Here is a 19,619-nt window from a genome sequence, read left to right as displayed (position 1 = left end):
ATAATTCGCTTAAAGGTAGGGTTCTTTTTGGAAATTTCCCTTGCAAATAATTTTGTAAACTTTACTACAAAAGCGTACAATTTTCTTCAAACTGGGCGTGATTTTATCCCTTTCCGTTTCCATTTCATTCACCATTCTCGCTTACACACTGTCGGTACAAAACAACTGCTAAAATTTCTCTGCACGTCAGTGCTATCGGAAGCAAAGATTCCATCTTTCTCTCCCTCTCTCTCTCTCTGTCTCTCTGTGCATTCCAGTCCGATTTTGGGGACCACGGAGACAGCCGGAGATGGCGGGCTCCGATATCTGGCGGGGGCGGAGGTGGTGAAAGAAACGGTTTCGGAGCTCATTTGGGGAAACTGAAGGGTGGGTCTTTTTCTTTCCACATGGTGGAGTGGATCGATGAGTCGTTATACCTTCAAGGTCTAATCCCATTTGTCTGGATCTCGACTCGTGGAGCTCGCTTGATCGCTTTCTCTGTGCGTAATGTAGATCACTTTGGTTCCTTTTTGGAGTTGGGTATTGCCTTTATGTTCGCAAATCGATGTTTTTTTAGTGAATTCTCTGTGCCTCCTGCCTGTTCGTAGTGCGTTTCTGTTTCCATTGTCTAGGAATCGGAGGGTTTCGTCGTCTAATTGTTGTTTTTGTTGAGATTTTGAAGTTTAGGATGATTTATTGCTTACAGTGCAATTCTGAGCCAGATTTGATATCAAAATGCGAGCTTTTCTCTCTCTTTCTGAGAAAATTGCAGCCTTTTGAATAGTAGATTCCTTCAGAGGGTACGATATAGTTATTCTCTTGGATCATGGTTCTTGTATTTGTCTCAAAATTTTCTTTAACACTCGCTATGTCGCTTTTAATCCCTTTCGTTAGTTCTATTCTTATAAATCTAGGTTGCTCTTTTATCATTTTTGTCTTCCCGACCCAAAGAATCTTTTGGATTCCCAAGCTATTTTTTTTCCTCTCCTTTTTACACCAATTGTACTAGTAATTCACTTTTGTTCTCTGCCAGCTTAGCTATTAATATGTTCACAGGTCCATCTTCTTAATGTGTCTGTTGAATGGTGGATTACGTTAATGCAACAACATTAGGTTCTTTAAGTACTCTGTTTAGGAAAAGAAATCTACAAAATGAATATTTGGTCTTAACTTATAAGTACAAGATCTCTCCAGTTTTGTGATGCAAATAAGTGATACTTCCTAATTTCCTTTGCATGTGCTCTTGTATCTTGAAGCCTCTCTTGTATCTTGAAGCCTGAGAGGGAACTCTTTATTAGTTTATTTCATACAGCTATAAGATGTACTCCTTATTGAAATTGGTGGGTATTAGTTTATCTGTTAAAACACAGTTCTTTGGTTGTGGTTGTGGGAAAAAGTCTGATGTGGTTCTCTTCTTTTTTGTCATCATTCTATTTATTAGGCACCTAGATGAGTGGTTTTCAGTACAGGAAGTCCCAGGATTTACAGAAGCCGTTTCCTTGTTGTACAGAGACGATGATTAACTTATTTGACTTGAGTGCTGGAATGGCCGGAAATAAGCTGCTTATGGATAGAGCTCATCGAGATGGTATCTTTCACAGCCCTTGTTGTAATGATGCATTTGCTTAGCTTCCTAAAAGATTTGCTTTGGATAGTTGAATACTTTGAAATATTCATGTACTTTTTCTCTTTATGTGTGATGGTCCATTTTGTTCTTTTCATTGATCTTGTATTCTTCTGCTTTCCCAACTTTCTCATATTGATTATACTGCTTGATGGATGTCTGGTCACCTTGTGAGTTTGGCTTTTTCTTTTTAACGATTCTTTCTGGAGAACTTTCTGCTTCAGATTGTGTAGATATCAGTTCTTTACATTTTACATAGTTTTGTTCCCACAGCTTGATTCGTAGAAGTTTCCTTTTCTTCTCTACTTTAACATTTAAGCTCCTTCACAGTTATTCCATTCCCTTGTAGAAATATCAAATCAAAGATAGCTTATGCTTGATTCATGGAATTGAAATATGTTGCTTCATGATTGTACACCTTATATTCCCATTTGTTTCTCAGCGTATTTTGATGGAATGGACTATGTCGTAGGTTCTCCAATTCGAAGAAGCAGGTCAGATGTAAGGAGACCTGTTGATCAAGATGGAGTTCATGTAGATGACAAACTAGTAAGCACCACTGAGAAATATAATTGCAATGATATTTTACCTGTCTTGAAGGTTCTCTTACATCCTGATATGGATCGTATTGCAGGTAGGTAGTGATATGAGGAGGAATTCTTCAAGAAAGAAATCAGGCGGAACACCAATGAAGATGCTAATAGCACAGGAGATGTCAAAAGATATAGAACAGAAACAGAAGCCACGTAATGTAGTTGCTAGATTGATGGGTCTTGATGATGAGCTACCTGCTCAACCACCTGTTTTTTCTGTTAGTAAAACAAATTTGCAAGAGGGTCATTCACATAACACATTGGCAGGAGCTATCCGAGGCAACAGGCGGCAAGAAGATTTCTTCACCAAGGCAATGCCATGTAAGATTCACCCATCTTCCAATGAGAGGGTTGAATACAAGGATGTATATGAAGTTTGGCAACAACCATCAAGAGGCAATCATTTTCAGGGTCGACCTATACAAAATGGAAGATGTTATGGAAACCAGAATGAGAAAAGAATGGACCTTGTCCGTCAAAAATTTATGGAAGCAAAGCGCCTTGCTACAGATGAGAAGCTTCTTCAGTCGAAGGAGTTCCAAGATGCTCTTGAGGTTCTGAGTTCAAACAGAGATCTATTCATAAAATTTCTTGAAGAGCCTAATTCCCTCTTCTCAGCACAAATAAATGAAATTCAAACAATTCCCCCACCATGTCAGACAAAGCGCATAACTGTGTTGAAGCCATCAAAATCAGTTGCGACAGAAGGTAAAAAACATATTAAAAGGCAACAACATCCTACAATTGGTGAAAGTGGATGGGAGATGAGCAAGCCTCGTTCAAGATCTAGTATCAGTCGTTCAAAGGCAGAAAGCTTTTCTCAGCCAACCAGGATAGTTGTCTTAAAGCCTAGCCCTCGAAAGCCCCATGACATCATGACCAAGTTAACTCCGCCAGTCACTTCACCAGATATAATTGGCCAGAAGGACTTCTTCGGTGGTCTTGAAGACACTGAAGTCACCATTGAATCAAAAGAGGTAACCAAGCTGATCACTCAGCATATATCAGAGAGTTGCCATCGGCGAGATGAATCTTTGCTATCTTCTGTGTACTCAAATGGATATGGCGGAGATGAGAGCTCATTTAATAGATCGGAAAACGAATATATGGAAGAAGAGGGTGGCGGCTTTAGTGACTCGGAGATAGTAACTCCGACTTCACGTCATTCTTGGGATTTTGTCAACAGATACCGCAGTCCTTGTTCAGCATCATCTTTCAGCAGGGCCTCCTACTCTCCGGAGTCATCAGTTATTAGGGAAGCAAAGAAACGGCTTTCAGAGAGATGGGCTCTTGTGGCATCTAATGAGATCAATCAAGAACAAGTGGAAATCCCAAGGAGCTCAAGCACTTTGGGTGAAATGCTTGCAGTTCACGATGTAAAGAAAGAAGAGGGTGGTGATAAAAGGCCTAATGTTTCAAGCAGCAGGTCATGTGATGCAGATGATGAATTAAGGGAAGAAACCTCTTGTGTATCTATTGGTAAGAAAAGGGATGAAGATGGGGAAAGCTCTCCCAAGAATTTATCAAGATCAAAATCTGTCCCAGTCTCCTCATCAGCTTATGATAACATTGGTTTGAATCTCCAAGCTTCCAATTCTCAGAATAGCAAATCTACTGTATCCAGGGATGTTGCAAAGTCTAACAAAGGGAAATCATTTTTCAAGGGAAAGGTTTCAAATTTTTTCTTCTCTAGAAATAAGAAGCTGGTTAAAGAGAAACCTAATCTTTCCTCAGTCGGTTCTGATGATAAACTCCAGTCTTCCAGTGCTGAGGCACGTGGTAACACTGACTTGTCAAAGTCTGATCCTAATAGTTTCGCTGATGATAGTTCAGAAGTAAATTTAGAGGCAGAAATTGAGAATGGATCAAAGCAGGGAGCTTTCTCTCCTAAGGTATGTTATATCCTTTTTCTTTTTCATGTTTGTTCTCTCTACATGAAACAGTTGTTTGTCCATGTCTTTGATGAGTTAGTGACTGGTGGAGTTTCTGGCGGATCTTATAATACAATGGATATGAGGCTTCATTTTTCTTAATTTATCCCTTATTAGCTCTCTTCAGTAAGTTTGTGGTCCTTAGGTTTGTTTGATTTGTTTTAACTTGATTTTTGTTGTTTAATATTCATCAAGTAGAAAGAAGACAAGTTATGTCATTAGATCTCTCTTACACTTTGTTCTTGACAATTGATAATTTCTACTGTACAAGTACCTAAGGTTCATTATAGATGTCTATAGAATGTTCTTCCCTATTTATATGACCAACTTTTCCCCTCCAAGATGCTAATTTTTGAAGAAATTTTTGGCAGGCTAATCTTTCTCTCAGGAAACCTGCACCATCTGATTATTTGTGTGAGGATCATGACAAATTCAGGTCTGAAACTCCCTGTATCAACCGCGATCAGCCCAGTCCCACCTCTGTTCTTGATGCTCCATTTGAAGATGTCAATGATAGTGAGCCTCAGTCATCTGCCAAACTTAGCAATCAACGTAAGTCTTACCTGCTCCAATTTTCTCTTGTTTTTTCTGTTCTTTTCCCTGTCATGCTAACTACTGTCATCTTCTTCACAGAACCACTGTCTCGATCTTCACCAATTGAGTCAGTCGCCCGTTCCTTATCATGGGAGGATGCACACTTGGAAACACCATCCGCTGATCCCCCAAAATTGTCAAGAGCATTGTCCAGAACAGATGATGACGATGAGCAATCGCGCACTAACTTTGTCCAGAAGTTGCTATCCTCCTCTGGATTGTACTATGAGAAGTCTAGTACTGTGTTTGCAGGGTGGCATTCACTTGAGTGCCCTTTGAATCCAGTTTTGCTTGATAAGTTCTTGGATCGTAAAGAGGAAGCTGCTAGGTGCCGGGAGAGAAGGTCTAATCAGAGGCTCCTGTTCGACTGTGTCAATGCAGCCCTACTGGAAGTTGCGCATACCACTTTAAAGAGCACGTACCCATGGACAAATGCACGCCATGTTCTCCCAGGTGATGCTCCATATGGTGCTGTGGTAGAAACTGAAGTGTGGGGTTTTCTGAGGAACTGGTTCTCCGGTGAGGGGAAGTTGGTACAAGGTGAGAACGATAATGCTGGTATAGTCGTGGAAAGAGTCATCACGAAGGAGGTAGAAGGAAGAGGATGGGCTGAATCAATGAGGTCAGAAGTAGATGAGACCACCAGAGAGATTGGCAAGGTAGTACTCGATGAGTTGGTCGGAGAAGCTTTAGCAGATTTTGCTGTTGGATATTTCTGATGAGCTATTTTTGCCATCTTGTGCTTTTCTTTGTTATATTTACATTTATCCTAAGTGGTGATCTACGTGTAGTATCTATCATTTTTAAGGACTATTTACAACTGCTATGTGATAAATTTCTTTCCCCAATTTCATCTCCCTCTGCTTGTAAAATCTACTGACTTTGTTACTATATATTTATACTTATGAAATGTTTGAGCTACAGAAATCATCACAACAACCTATTAATTATGGTGTGCACAGTAAACAGGTGGGATTAATCATACCTTCTCAATCAAGGAACATAAGTAGCCATGTTATACTTTGATCTGATCAATGGTTTAGAAGATTAAAACTGCAGGCTGGGCATATTCTTAGATGTGGTTCCCTTTAAAATAATTAGAGGAGCATGTGGTTACTTTCTTGGATAGATAGATTAAGAGTAGTCCAATGCATCTATTAAAGAGAGAGGGCATCAAGTGTTTAAGTTTCTGAGTGCTTTGTTGGCTTACTCTCCTTTTATTTTCATAATCTGTCGAGCCACCCCTCTTTTTTGGGATCTCGATCATTTCGTTTTCTTCGTTTATATCCCTTAATCATATCCACGATCCACCTTCATCTCCATACCCATTCATAACCCTTACATCCACTCCACCCGTCACCACCACCATCATCCATGTTATTCCATATTTTCGTCCTAGTGTAGTTCGAATCTGCGAAGAGCGTAAATACGAAAGTTGTCGATCAGGAAATTACGAATCTAATCCACTTATTTTTGTAATTTTCTGAGTATAGAAGAATATTTGAAGAATATTTTTTCACAGTTACGTGGATTGATTTCTGTAATACATCCAGATCTTGAAGGAATCGTTGCGTAGCCTATCTTTGATATCAAGAACTCATCACGCTGTTAACCATCGATAGAGTACAGGGACAATGGAAGAAAATGTGCTCCACCGATTTGATCCCGATAGGGGTCCGAGAAACATTTTGGCATAACTATTAAACATCATCGCTGATAGGCATCTCTTGTTTATTTTCTCCCAAGAAGTGAAATGCAAGGTCTGGAGTAGAAAGACTGACTCTCAATGTTCTACACACAAGTCCTCTCTTACATAGCCATTAGAGTTATAATGGCAAAATCCATAGAATTCTGCACTTCACTTCACTTCACTATCAAAACATCGCACTAAGGGAACTGAAGAGGTTATTGAATTGGTAACTTTTCTTTTTTCGTTAAATGTAACCTCTCGTTAACCACAGATTTTGCATCTGAAGGTTATGGTTATTACTCATTACACTGTTAAAAGGAAAAGAAGAAGAAGAAATGCTAGAGGAATTTGTCTGTGTATCAATGATCAGTTCCTAGAAGAAGGTTCCTGAAACCCGGGATTATGTTTTTTTTCCCCCCTTTCAGGTTTTACTGGAGGGAGAACCTTTCATACTTTTCTTATCCTTTTGACAAATTGAATTCAAGGGCTAAGGATTTAGAGAGACTGACTGTTGTATCGTTATACTGTTAATGGGCTACACTGGCCTATTAACAATGTGACACTTGAATTATTTGGAATCTCTTCGTTCTTTTTTTCTTCTTTGTATCATAGTCAATGAAAGGTATGTTCCTTTGATATTAACTCATGGGCTTGAAAAATCCAGAGCTTTACTATCAATATAGAAACTGTTATCTTCTCTGAATTTATTGTCCAACAGAGAAGTATGTGGTGAAGTGCAAGGTCTCAAGTCTCTAGTTGATGACTTTGAGTCTTCTCTATATCCCAAGTCTTGCAGAGATATAAATGTTCGACTGGTGTCGTTATAAGTGCATATTCATTTTTTACTAAATACAAAATGAAGGGTATAATCCTTTGAAATCAACTCATGGGCTTTGAAAAATCCAGTTTCCAGAGCATTACTATCAATATTTAATCTGTTATCTTCTCTGAATTTATTATCTGACGGAGAAGTGTGTACATGAAGTGCAAGGTCTCAAGTGGAGAGATGATAGACTTTTGCTTGTGGAAATATAAATGTTCGATTGGGGTCGGATAAGTGCATGTCCGAATTGACTTTTCCATGAGTCTATGGCTGTATGGTAAGAAAAGTTCTACATAAACCCCGTTAACTCTCAACTCTCCAGCATTTAGGACAACATAATAAGCTCAGTCTTGGGCTTCAGTTAGATTTAGCTATGGATTCCATGTTGTCTATACTAAAGCTCCTCTCGCTGGTTCTATTGCTACTCCCAAATACCTCAGGTGCTGCAAAATTAGCATCACAGGACTCACAAGGGAGAGCCCTCCTCCAATGGAGAGACAGCCTCCAAAGCCTTACAACCATTGACTCGTGGAATCTTACGACTAGTTCATGCAACTGGATTGGCATCACATGCCGTAGTGTCATGCATCATGGAAGGCGGAGGGTGATCACTGCATTATCTCTACAGGAGATGGGCCTTGTAGGGACGCTCGATGTCTTCGATTTCTCGGCGTTGGTTATGTTAACAAGTCTCAACTTATCCTTCAACCACCTACATGGATCCATTCCAACTGCCATCGTTGCTCTATTTAAGCTCACATCTCTTGATCTCTCTGCCAACCAACTCAGCGGAATTATTCCTGCAGAGCTTGGCTCTCTTCCAGTGCTCAACACCTTGTCTCTCTATGATAACCAGATAAGTGGCTCTATACCCTCGTCTCTTGGTAACTTGACAAAACTTAGATCATTAGACCTATATCAAAATAATCTTTCAAGTCCTATCCCAAAGGAACTAGGAGCCCTGCAGAGTCTATTAAGCTTGTCCTTGACTTCTAATTTCTTGAGTGGCCGCATACCACATGAAATAGGATATCTCTCCAACCTAAATTTCTTATCTTTATCCAACAATAGTATAGTAGGTCCAATACCTTCGACTATAGGAAACCTGACAAAGCTTACTATGTTATACCTTTCAAGTAATCAACTCTCTTCATTTCCACAGGAAATAGGAAAACTAACAAATTTGGTTACATTAAGTATCTCCAGCAACAATCTAGTAGGTCCAGTACCTTCGATCCTTGGGAACTTGACCAAGCTCACTACCTTATACTTTTAGGATAATAAGCTCTCTGGTTTCATTCCCCATGAAATAGGGAATCCGGTGAAATTGAAGGAGTTAGGCTTCTCTATGAACCTTTTAACAGGTCCCATCCCTCCATTATTTGGCAATTTGACAGGCCTTCAAGATCTGCGACTATTCGACAATCAATTTAGTGGTCCTTTACCAAAAGAAATGAATAGTATCACAAACTTAAAAGTTTTCCAATTAGCTGGAAATAATTTTTATGGTGTCTTACCACTGAATGTGTGCAAAGGAGGTATGCTTCAGCGCTTTTCTGCTTCAGACAACAACTTTGAAGGACCCATACCAGAAAGCTTGATAAATTGCACAAGTTTATTGCGAGTTACACTTGAAAGAAATCGACTAACGGGAGATATATCTGACTTGGGAATATATCCCAATATGATATATATGGATTTGAGTTCCAATAGACTCTTCGGCCAGCTCTCAACAAATTGGAGTGGATGCTACAATTTGACACTCTTAAGCATCTCTAACAACAATATAACTGGACTGATACCCCCCAGCTTTGGCAACTTATCCCAACTCGAGTTACTCGATTTGTCATCAAATAACCTAGAAGGAGAGATACCGAGGGAATTGGGCAAGTTGACTCGATTGACTAATTTGAGTCTGAGTAACAACTTTTTCTATGGAGAGATACCCAAAGAACTTGGAGCTTTACCTTATCTACAAATTCTGGATCTATCAGCTAACAGACTGAGTGGAGCAATAGAAGGACAATTTGGGGGTTATCCTAATCTTCTCTCTCTAAATTTAAGCAATAACCTTTTGAATGGCAGCATCCCTTTTCAACTCGGAAATCTTGTTTTCCTACAAGAATTACTAGATCTAAGTCACAACTCATTTGTTGGAAACATTCCATCTCAGCTAAGTGCATTAGTTATGCTACAAGTCTTGAATCTCTCACATAATGAATTGACAGGTTCTATCCCGTCCTCTTTTCAAGATATGAAGAGTTTATTAGCCATAGACTTATCGTATAATGAGCTGGAGGGGTCTCTTCCAGATAGCCATTTTTTCAAGAATGCTTCAGTGGAGTGGTTTATCCATAACAGAGGTCTATGCGGAGAGATAAAAGGTTTGCCTTCATGCAGCCCAAGTCCTTCAAATGGAGGTGATAAATATGGCAAAAGTAAAATAATTCTATCAATTGTTCTTCCAATTTTGGTTGCCTTACTTATTTCTATTGGGGTTCCTATAATCTTGTGGAAGAGGATCAGAAGCAAACGAAAGGCAACAAATGTTTCTCACAATGATGCATTCTTCTTATGGAACTACGACAGACGAGATGCATACAAGAGAATTATTGAAGCAACAGAGAATTTTAGCGACAGGTATTGCATTGGCACAGGAGGATATGGGAGTGTCTACAAAGTCACACTACCAAGAGGAAAGACATTTGCTGTGAAGAAAATTCAGGCACTCGAAGATGAAGGATCCAATATAGATGAGCAACTTTTTCGACATGAAATAGAAGCATTGGCAAGAACTCGCCATCGAAATATAGTGAAGCTTTATGGCTATTGCTCCACTTCTCAGCACAGGTTTCTTGTCTATGAATACATGGAGAAAGGAAGCTTGCTTAGTATTCTCAATACTGAAGAACATGCCGTTGAGTTGGACTGGATCAAGAGACTGAATGTAATCAAAGAGATAGCTTACGCTTTATCTTACATGCATCACGATTGTTCTCCATCGATAGTTCATCGGGATATCACTAGCAGCAATATTCTACTTGATTTAGAATTTAGGGCTTGTGTCTCAGATTTTGGAATAGCTAGACTATTGAAGCCTGACTCATCTAATTGGACAATGCTAGCAGGAACTCACGGATATGTTGCACCAGGTAAATTGAATCATGTTCTATTAATCTTAAAAGTTCGAATGCTTAGAATTGCTTGTATTACATCATTGCTTCAATTCTCTAAATGATGCACCGTTATTAGTTCAATTTGAAATGCATATGTGAATTAAGCATAAAAACTAATCATTTGCAATGTGCATTTCATTACCTGAAAGAAAATTAAATTCTGACCAAATTTATTTTCGATCTCATAAATTGCAGAGCTTGCTTATACAATGAGAGTAACCAAGTTGTGTGATGTATATAGTTTTGGAGTAGTATCATTTGAAGTACTTGTGGGAATGCATCCGGGAGATTATATTACTACTTTATCATCTACTCGTATCACGGACAATGCTCTACTGGAGAAGATTTTGGACCCTCGACTACCGGTTCCAACAATTGAAATTTCAACTGAAATATTAGCGGTGATCAAGATTATACAGCCATGCTTGGATGTCAATCCACTAGGCCGTCCAACAATGCAACATATATCTCAAGAGTTGTCTAAACTCAAGATACCACATGTACCCTGATTGCTTTCAAGGTCAAAAGTGTATTACCTTCCTAGGTTCTCGACATGATTGAAGTAATTATTTAATATGATGTTGTACGAAATATCTTCATGCTTTTGGAGATTATTTCTCATATATTAATCAACTAGTGTGTAATCTTCTATTTTGTGTATCATTTTTTCAATCCTAAAGCATTTCTGTATGTTCATATATGTATTATTATGTGATATTTTCAATACACTTAGATCACTTATTCCACTTTCCACTCTAGTAAAAAAACCGATAGTATAATCTAGAAAGATGGAACTATAAAACAGATGATATTAACTTAATAATGACTAGGTATTTCATATGTGATGTTTAAGCTGAGTTCATCATCGATTGAATTATTGTAGTATGAAAAAAAAAATGGAAAAAAAGGGATGGTTCTGTTATGCCAAACGGGCCCAATGGCTTTGATGGTTCAATGGCATATGTCGAAGCTTTAAGCGAAGGTGCGTCCTATTTTGGAACACGTGTGTGTTCTAACTTAAATGCAAATGCATCAGAGGAGGGAGAGTTCATCTCTTGGGCTCTAACAGACTTCTTACTCCTTAGTGCCTTTCCTTTCTACGACAGAGGAGGAGGCCCTCCTCGAATACCCCTCCCCATTTGACCCTCTCCCTACCCTACTCTGCCCCTTCCCTTCTTTGTGCCTTCTACTAGGATGGCGGAGACGGTCCCTCTTGTACCCTCCCTCTACTCGGAGTTGGCCGTTTCTCTCCTTCCTTCCAATGTATTGCATCCTCTCTTGTCTCTGAAATACCCACTTGGGCCCATGTCACTGGAGGGGTTTTGGGGATCTTCTCTCGCTTTGGTTACATCTCTAAGACCAGTTGCTTTGCATCAAGCAAAGCACATCTGATTGGATTATCTTTGACCTTGAACTTGTAGAAAAGAGCAGAGTAGAATGGCAGTATGCTTAGTTTGGTAAGTTCATCGGGTGCCCCTTCTGACTTGGAGTCTGTTAAGTAGATAGTGTCAAAGCTTTCAAAGATTAGGGAGGTAGGACGGTTATAAACAAGGTCGTGCGATTCTATGCCTTCAGATTCACTAACCCGGATAGTATACTCTGTCCTAGAGGGTGAGCCCTAGATGATTTGCGGTAAAGCTCTAGCTCTCATTTCGGGAAGTTGGACTTTAGGGCCTCCTAGGAAGAGCTCACATTAGCCTCGATTTGAGTTTACCTGATGGACATTCCCTGGAAATATTTTAAAGAAAATTTCATCCTCTAGGGTGGCCTTTTTTGACTCGTGGGAGGATGGGCTCTGGCTCGAGGAGGGCACTGGACTGTCTGAAGAGGGTAAGGGCTGGCTGTGATCTCTAATTGCTATTATCTTTTGGCAAATCTGGAAGTTCAGAAACAATGTCTGCTATAACAATCAAAGAAAAAAATCTAGAAAAGGTTTGGACCCGAGCTCTAAATTTAAATTCGGAATACTTTGAGAACTACTCTGTCAGAGTATCGAAACCAACTCTTCCTCTTGCTTTGATCCGGTGGGAACCTCCACCCCCTGGGTGGCTAAAGGTTAAGACGGACGACACCTTTCAGGGCTCCACTGAGTTGGGGAGAGCTGGCTTCGTTCTCCGACAGGCTAATTGTGTGTCTGTTCTTGTAAGTGTCCGATGTGGTTATTTTAGCTCGACCCTCTATGCAGAAGCTATGGGAACGAGGGAGGCACTGCTATACCTGTCAAACAAAAATATTCTAAATCTGTGGATAGAATCGGACTCAAATCCATATACTTATGAAATGCTTGAACTACAGAAATCATCACAACAACCTATTAATTATGGTGTGTACAGTGAACAGGTGGGATTAATCATACCTTCTCAATCAAGGAGCATAAGTAGCCATGTTATACTTTGATCTGATCAATGGTTTAGAAGATTAAAACTGCAGGCTGGGCATATTCTTAGATGTGGTTCCCTTTAAAATAATTAGAGGAGCATGTGGTTACTTTCTTGGATAGATAGATTAAGAGTAGTCCAATGCATCTATTAAAGAGAGAGGGCATCAAGTGTTTAAGTTTCTCTGTGCTTTGTTGGCTTACTCTCTTTTTATTTTCATAATCTGACAGGAACAACTGCATTCTTAATAAGCATACTTAACGAGCCTAACAAGGTTGAAGTAGTAAGCTGACAAAGTCGAGTATAAGAAAGAAAAAGGTAATCTTTAGAGATTGTCGACGTTCCTTGGAATAAAAGCTTTGTTGGTTTGTGGAGTTAAATTATTAATTGCTACTGACTGCTTTATAATCAGGGTCGCCAAAGTAATCAAGTAGGCTTGAGTTCAAGCCAAGGTTGAGAACAGGTTTAGGTTGATTTGAGCTAATATGGCTGGTTTACTCCCCCACCCTTAAAATTTGAGCCTGGCTCCACTCTTTATCCGTGTCTACTTTTAAAATTTTTTTTACTCCACTTGGTTTATCTTTCATCGGATAGAGTTTTTTAGCTTATAAATTTATTAGAATAACTCTTGTGATTTCTTTCTTTATTATGAAGATCCTCCGGTTTGCAGTTGTTTAGGATTGCATCAAGTGATGATCTTATTTTGATTAGAGAGATTTGACTGTCGCATAATTATATTGTTAATGGGGTAGGCTGGTCCATTAACAGTTTGAAGTTTGACCACTAGAAATATTTTGCCGGAGGAAAAAGACTAAAAAAGTGTCAATGTTAACTTTTATCTTCTAACATTCCTCCTCAGCTGAAGAAGTGATTTAATTTAAATGGATAGAATTTTTTTTTTAAAAGTAAAGATGTGCATTATAGAATTTGAATCCCTGATCTCTGGCTTTAATACCACATTAATTTATCAAGTATTTTAAAAACTTAAGTTATTAGATAGCGGTGGTTTTTATATTTACAACGAGGATGATCCTTTAAGCTAGACCAAAAGTCGCAACCCAAGTTGACTACCTGCGTGAACCTAATCTTTGAATTGATGTTGTTAATCATCGATAGAGTATAGGGATAGTGGAAGAAAATGTGCTCCACCGATTTGATCCCAACAGGGCTCGGATAATCTTTTTGCCGTAACTATTAAACATTATCGCCGGTAGGCAACTCATGTTTATTTGCTCCGATGAAGTGAAATGCAAGGTTTGGAGTAGAAAGTCTGACTCTCAATCTTCTATTCACGACGAGTCCTCTCTTACATAGCCACTAGAATTATAATGGCAAAATCCATAGAATTCTGCACTTCACTTCACTATCAAAACATCGCACTAAGGGAACTGAAGAGGTTATTGAATTGGTAACTTTTCTTTTTGGATTAAATGTAACCACTCGTTGTCCACAGATTTGCATCGAAGGTTACAGTTATTACTCATTACACTGTAAAAGGGAAAAGGAGAAGAAGAAATGTTAAAGGAATTTGTTTGTGTATCAATGGTTAGTTCCTAGGAGAAGGTTCCTGAAACCCGGGATTATGTTCTTTTTCCCCCCTTTCAGGCTTCTTCAATACTTTTCTTATCCTTTTGATAGAGAAGGGCTAGGATTTAGAGAGACTTGACTGTTGTATCATTATTAGTGTTAATGGGTTACCCTGGCCTATTAACAATGTGACACTTGAATTATTTGGAATCTCTTCAGTTTTTATCTTCTTTGTATCATAGTTAATTTTTACAAAATAAAAAATGAAAGGTCCAACTCAATCAGCTGTTGTGAGTCCACCCAGTTGTTCCACTGGTTATCCTTGAGTTGCACTTGGGCCCAAAGTCATGCTCATGAGTCCAAAACTGAGTAGCAAGAGGTGGTTGAACCGATTCAAGAAAATTTAGGCTGCCTTGCGATACGTGCACTTCATTCCTTCCAACACCTTCCTTCCCTATCGGGTTTGATTTTTCTTGCCATGGGTGGCCGGTTCTACCATAGCTGGCAGCGCGAGGGGGTGGTGTTGTTTTAGGAGAACTATTGTCAAGGCTTAGATCGCACTTTCGAGCCTTTCAATGTTCTTCTTAAAGGATCTTGTGGATTCCTCTACGTATTTTTAAGTATCGTCGCTGCCCACACGAGTTGTTCATCGACGATGGTGGTTGGTAGCGCTAATAGAACCTTCACAAAGATGGAGACAAGTTCTTGGTCCTACATGGTCGTGATCTCCCCTGGGACCCTAGGTTAGCTTTGGATCACTTGTTCATGTTGGCTGAGGAATGATGGCTTTGATATCACTATTATAATTTAGATCAAAAACAATCCGCTAGTATAAAATTATGAGATTTTAAGAACTATACAAATTAGGGTTCTTGTAGCTCTAGTTTGAGTGGATTTGGAGATTGATGCAAGAAATTATGACCAAAAAGGTGAGGGAAGGTCGAAATGAGGCTAAAACAGATTATTCGATGTTGCTGCAGTCATCAAAGGGTGGCGGACGACTGTGGAATATTAGAGATGTGTCGTAAGGTTAAGATCTATTTCTAGGAAGTAAAGAAGCTTTAACGGCTCTGATAAAAGATGAAGACAAAATAATAAATTGACTTAAACTAATATTATTCTATATATGATAATTAACCCATGACCACTTCTATTTATGGGAGTAGCACCATAGCGAATCGTATCCAATTCGCCCTATTAGACTTGCATAAGCTTTGATTTAAAATTAAAAGCAATAAGCAAAATTAACTAACTAAATTTGACTCGACCGACTCGACCCACGTGGTTGGATTATAACATAATTGGGTTATATACCGATTAGTTTGGTCATAAATAGATTATCCTATCACAAACGTGTTGGTGGGTCGGTTATAAATGAGTTAATCGGGTTGAGGAAATAAATACGAACACAACCCGCTTAATAATCAGCTTAGACAGGTTGATCCGTTTATGATCCAAACCTGATTAAACTAAATTCAAATCCATTTAAAAGTCGGTTACCGTATCAGATTGTCTGATCGGCTCAATTTTTACCACCCTATTTGTCGTCGAATACTTGGGAAGGTCAACTTCCAAAAACTACCCTTGTATAAGGGAATGAGAATTTTACAATCTTCTTCTCCCTCTCCTTCCATTCTTCTCTAGCCATCTTCTCCTTCTGTCTTTCTTCATCAAAAAGAGGAAATCACCCAACACAAACACTAGAGATTTCTTGAAGTTTGTTCCTTTTCTCACCCAAAATTGTATGATTTCTCTACTTTGTATGTTATGAAATTTCTATAAGATTCAATGATGTGGGTGGACATATATGTTATGATTAATCTCCCATTTAGATCAAGGTCTGAACGGGAAGATACGGATAGTGATGAGGGCACTACGTACGAGTATGACTTTGCAATGCATGCATCTTAAGATGAAGATTTATTGAAAAGAAAAATAAAAAAGTAGTGAATTAGAGAAGGAGAATTTGCTACAAGGTGGGCTGGAGAGGTGAATAGGTGAAATGGAGAGGTGGAAAGCGGAAAATGAGGGGGGATGAAAGGCTATTTAGGTTAGTAAAAGAAGAATATGAACTAAAGGGTAGTTAAAGTTTAGAGGTGCAAAACGTAATTAAAATTTTTTTTACACAAATATTTTCTCGGTTACTTTTCAACCAATCTAAAGTTACATCTTATTAATTTGGTAAGAAAAGATTAAAAATACCCACGACTATGAGAAAAATATGAAAACTAGGAATAAGATTTCGTTTTCTTTTCTTTCTACTTTGTCATAGTCAATTCTCACAAAATCAAAATTGAAAGGCATGTTCCTTCGATATCTAACTGATGGGTTTTGAGGAATAATGGGTGTGGCCCTACAAAGGAGGACGAAAAAGAAATTAATGGAATAGAAAAGAGGGATAATATGACTCCCGCTTCTCCCATATGTAAGTGAATTCTAGGTAGAATTCAACTTGGGGCGAGAGCTTTAAAGTTGAATATTCTATAGTTGCGCTTTATCTAAAGTTTTCATCGGATGATAAAGATGATAAACACCTAAAGTTTACCAAGGGATGGAGAGGATAGAGAATTTTTCTAACAAGACCAGAAGTCATGAGCCGAGATACCTACCAGTGTGAACCTAATCTCTGAATTGATATTGTTAACAACCGATAGATGATAGAGTATAGGGATTTTCCACCAATTTGGTCTCCTCATCACAGACGGCACAAGAGATGGTTTCAGGAAACCTTTTCTCGGGCCGGGTCTTCGGTTAGGTTGTTCGAACTATTGAACACTACTGTTGGTCAGCACCTTTTATTTATTTTGTCTAAAGAAGTGAAATGCAAGATTTGGAGTAGAAAGACAACTCTCAGTCTTCTCCATTTGGCAAGTCTTCTCTTTCCGTAGACACTGGAATTATGTTGGCAAATATACAATTGATCTGCATATCACTTCACTATCAAAACATCTCACTAAGGGAACTGAAATTGTTATGAATTGGTAGCTTTTCTTTTTCTCCTCTTTTAGGTTTTAGTGGAAGGAGGACCTTTCATACTTTTCTTATCTTTTTTTCACAGAGTGGATTCATGGCAATAGGTAGACTATTCAACTTTTTGCTGGTTCGGCTACTTAAAAGAGCATATTCTATTTATAAACCATAAACATAAATTGTACGGTAGTTAGTGATTTAGCTCAATAACTCGACTTAGTTGATACTTGCCAGTACAGTTAGTTCGGAGGACTCCACCATTTTTTTTTTCTTCGTTCTCTCTTCTCATCTATTATTTATTAGGAAGTTATATTTTATGTTAAAATTCTTAAAAATTATAGTTTAGTTTTTAAAATTAAATTAATTAAAATAAAATTCATGTGTCAATTTTTAGTCTTGGGTTCCATTTTAATAATTGATGATTACTATATTTTAGGTTGTAGAGAATTATTTTTTACTGTGAAGTAAGAAAAGATTTGTAATCATGTTAGAATGAAGATAAGGAATGAATAAAACTGAATAGGAAATATAATCGGTCATAATATTTTTGGAATAGGATTGTGCAAGTTTTCTTGTAGGAGGGAATCTGTCTCTTTTATAATTAAGGCAATTGGTTAAGTTTACTTAATAAATCTAAATACCTAAGAACAAGATATTTTTCGATAAATATTTACTAGAATATAAGATATGACTTGAAAATATTAAAAATATATAGAGTGTAAACCACAAATAGATAATAATATATAGTGTCAGATGCAAATTCCTCTAGAAAGTATAACGCTAGTTTTCATTTAAGTCTGTCTCTTGTACAATATTGTATAACTCAAACAGGAATACGTAGTAAGTTTTGAGCTTGGCTCCACCATTTATCTATGTCCACTTGGTTTATCTTTATCATATAGAACTTTTTAGCCAACAAGTTCATTAGAATTAGTCCTTGTGATTCCTTTTTATTACTGGTTCAATGGTCACTTTTCATTTTTCATGTGAGTGGAAATTAAAGTAGGACTCGACACGCACATCACGTATCAAAGCAAGAATTTAGTTAGAGACTTGGAGTTGGATACGGCAGTAGTGACTGGGTTTTCCACTTGAGTGGGATTCTCTCCAGAAAATTAACGCAGGATCCCACAAGAGCTTTTCTTATTAAAGTATCACACTAAAATGTATCATTATATATTACCATCAGAAAGATGACTGAGTGAGTCGTCGCAAACGCTTCCTATATATATATATATATATATATATATATATATATATATATATATGCAAGTCCCTGAACTCTTCAAGGATAAGACTATTCTTAGCATTCACTTAGATTTAGCTATGAATCATTTGTTGTCTATCCTAAACTTCCTCTCGTTGGTTCTATTGCTATTCCCAATTCTCTCAAGTGTTGCAAAGTTGGCATCACTTGATTCACAAGGAAGAGCTCTCCTCCTGTGGAAAACTAGCCTTACGAGAAACCATGAAGCCATAGACTCATGGAATCTTAAGACTAATCCATGCAACTGGACTGGCATCACATGTAGTAGTGTCATGCATCATGGAGGGCGGAGGGTGATCTCCGCAATATCTCTAGAGGAGATGGGTCTTGTAGGGACGCTCGACGTCCTCGATTTCTCAATATTGGCGACATTAACAAGCCTCAGCATCACCTTCAACCAACTGCATGGATCCATTCCAACTACCATTGCTGATCTTTCCAAGCTTGCCTCTCTTGATCTGTCTGCCAACCAATTTAGCGGAAGTATTCCTCCAAATATTGGCTCACTTGTAATGCTCAACAACTTGATTATCTCTATGAATCAGATAAGTGGTTCCATACCGCCTTCTCTCAGTAACTTGACTAAGCTCACTAGTTTGTACATTTCGAGTAATCAGCTCTCTGGATCCATTCCTCATGAAATAGGGAATCTTGCAAACTTGAAAATGTTAGATCTCACAAAAAACCAACTAACAGGTCTCATCCCGAGAAGTTTAGGGAATTTGACCATGCTTGAAAATATGCTCCTAGATAGTAACAAGTTCACTGGTGTCATCCCTCATGAAATGGGAAAGCTAGCAAATATGGTTGCCTTGGAACTCTCAAACAACAGTCTAGCAGATCCCATTCCTCCATCATTTGGAAATTTAACTAAGCTCATTCTTTTAAACCTTTGTGATAATCAGCTCTTGGGCTCTATTTTTCTTGAAATAGGGAATCTACTAAACCTGAAGGTGTTAGACATCTCTCATAACATATTAATAGGTCATATCCCTCCATCGTTGGGGAATTTAACCAAGCTCACTATTTTAAACCTTTGGGGTAATCAGCTCTCGGGCTCTATTTTT

General features: G+C 38.3%; 1 protein-coding gene and 1 pseudogene across 12 annotated transcripts; both read left to right on the top strand.

The window, feature by feature from the left end:
- The first annotated feature begins 118 nt into the window (after positions 1-118).
- LOC140763547 (uncharacterized) lies at positions 119-5,636 on the top strand. 12 transcript variants are annotated; one of them, XM_073101790.1, is made up of 6 exons: positions 119-366; positions 1,490-1,567; positions 2,076-2,152; positions 2,238-4,088; positions 4,499-4,679; positions 4,761-5,636. In XM_073101790.1, exons 2-6 carry the CDS (start codon positions 1,495-1,497, stop codon positions 5,438-5,440), a joined length of 2,862 nt encoding a protein of 953 aa, XP_072957891.1. In that variant the 5' UTR covers positions 119-366; positions 1,490-1,494; the 3' UTR covers positions 5,441-5,636. The 12 variants fall into 12 exon arrangements, with proteins under 12 accessions (XP_072957891.1, XP_072957888.1, XP_072957881.1 ...); XM_073101787.1 differs by having other exon boundaries at positions 2,046-2,152; XM_073101780.1 differs by having other exon boundaries at positions 127-366; positions 1,421-1,567; positions 2,046-2,152.
- Positions 5,637-7,525: 1,889 nt separating this feature from the next.
- On the top strand, positions 7,526-11,156 carry LOC140763783 (uncharacterized; annotated as a pseudogene).
- Positions 11,157-19,619: the final 8,463 nt, after the last annotated feature.

Source organism: Typha angustifolia, chromosome 7, assembly GCF_048772165.1.
Source record: "Typha angustifolia cultivar Huaian chromosome 7, ASM4877216v1, whole genome shotgun sequence".
NCBI classification, from domain to species: Eukaryota; Viridiplantae; Streptophyta; class Magnoliopsida; order Poales; family Typhaceae; genus Typha; species Typha angustifolia.
Note: the sequence above shows the minus strand (reverse complement) of the source record. Positions and strands in the feature narration are given on the sequence as shown.

Coding starts and splice junctions, on each gene's coding strand:
- LOC140763547 (XM_073101780.1), top strand. CDS start 1,429: ATGAGTGGTTTTCAGTACAGGAAGTCCCAGGATTTACAGAAGCCGTTT. Junction 4,089..4,498: donor AGGGAGCTTTCTCTCCTAAG/GTATGTTATATC, acceptor AATTTTTGGCAG/GCTAATCTTTCTCTCAGGAA. Junction 4,680..4,760: donor TGCCAAACTTAGCAATCAAC/GTAAGTCTTACC, acceptor TCTTCTTCACAG/AACCACTGTCTCGATCTTCA.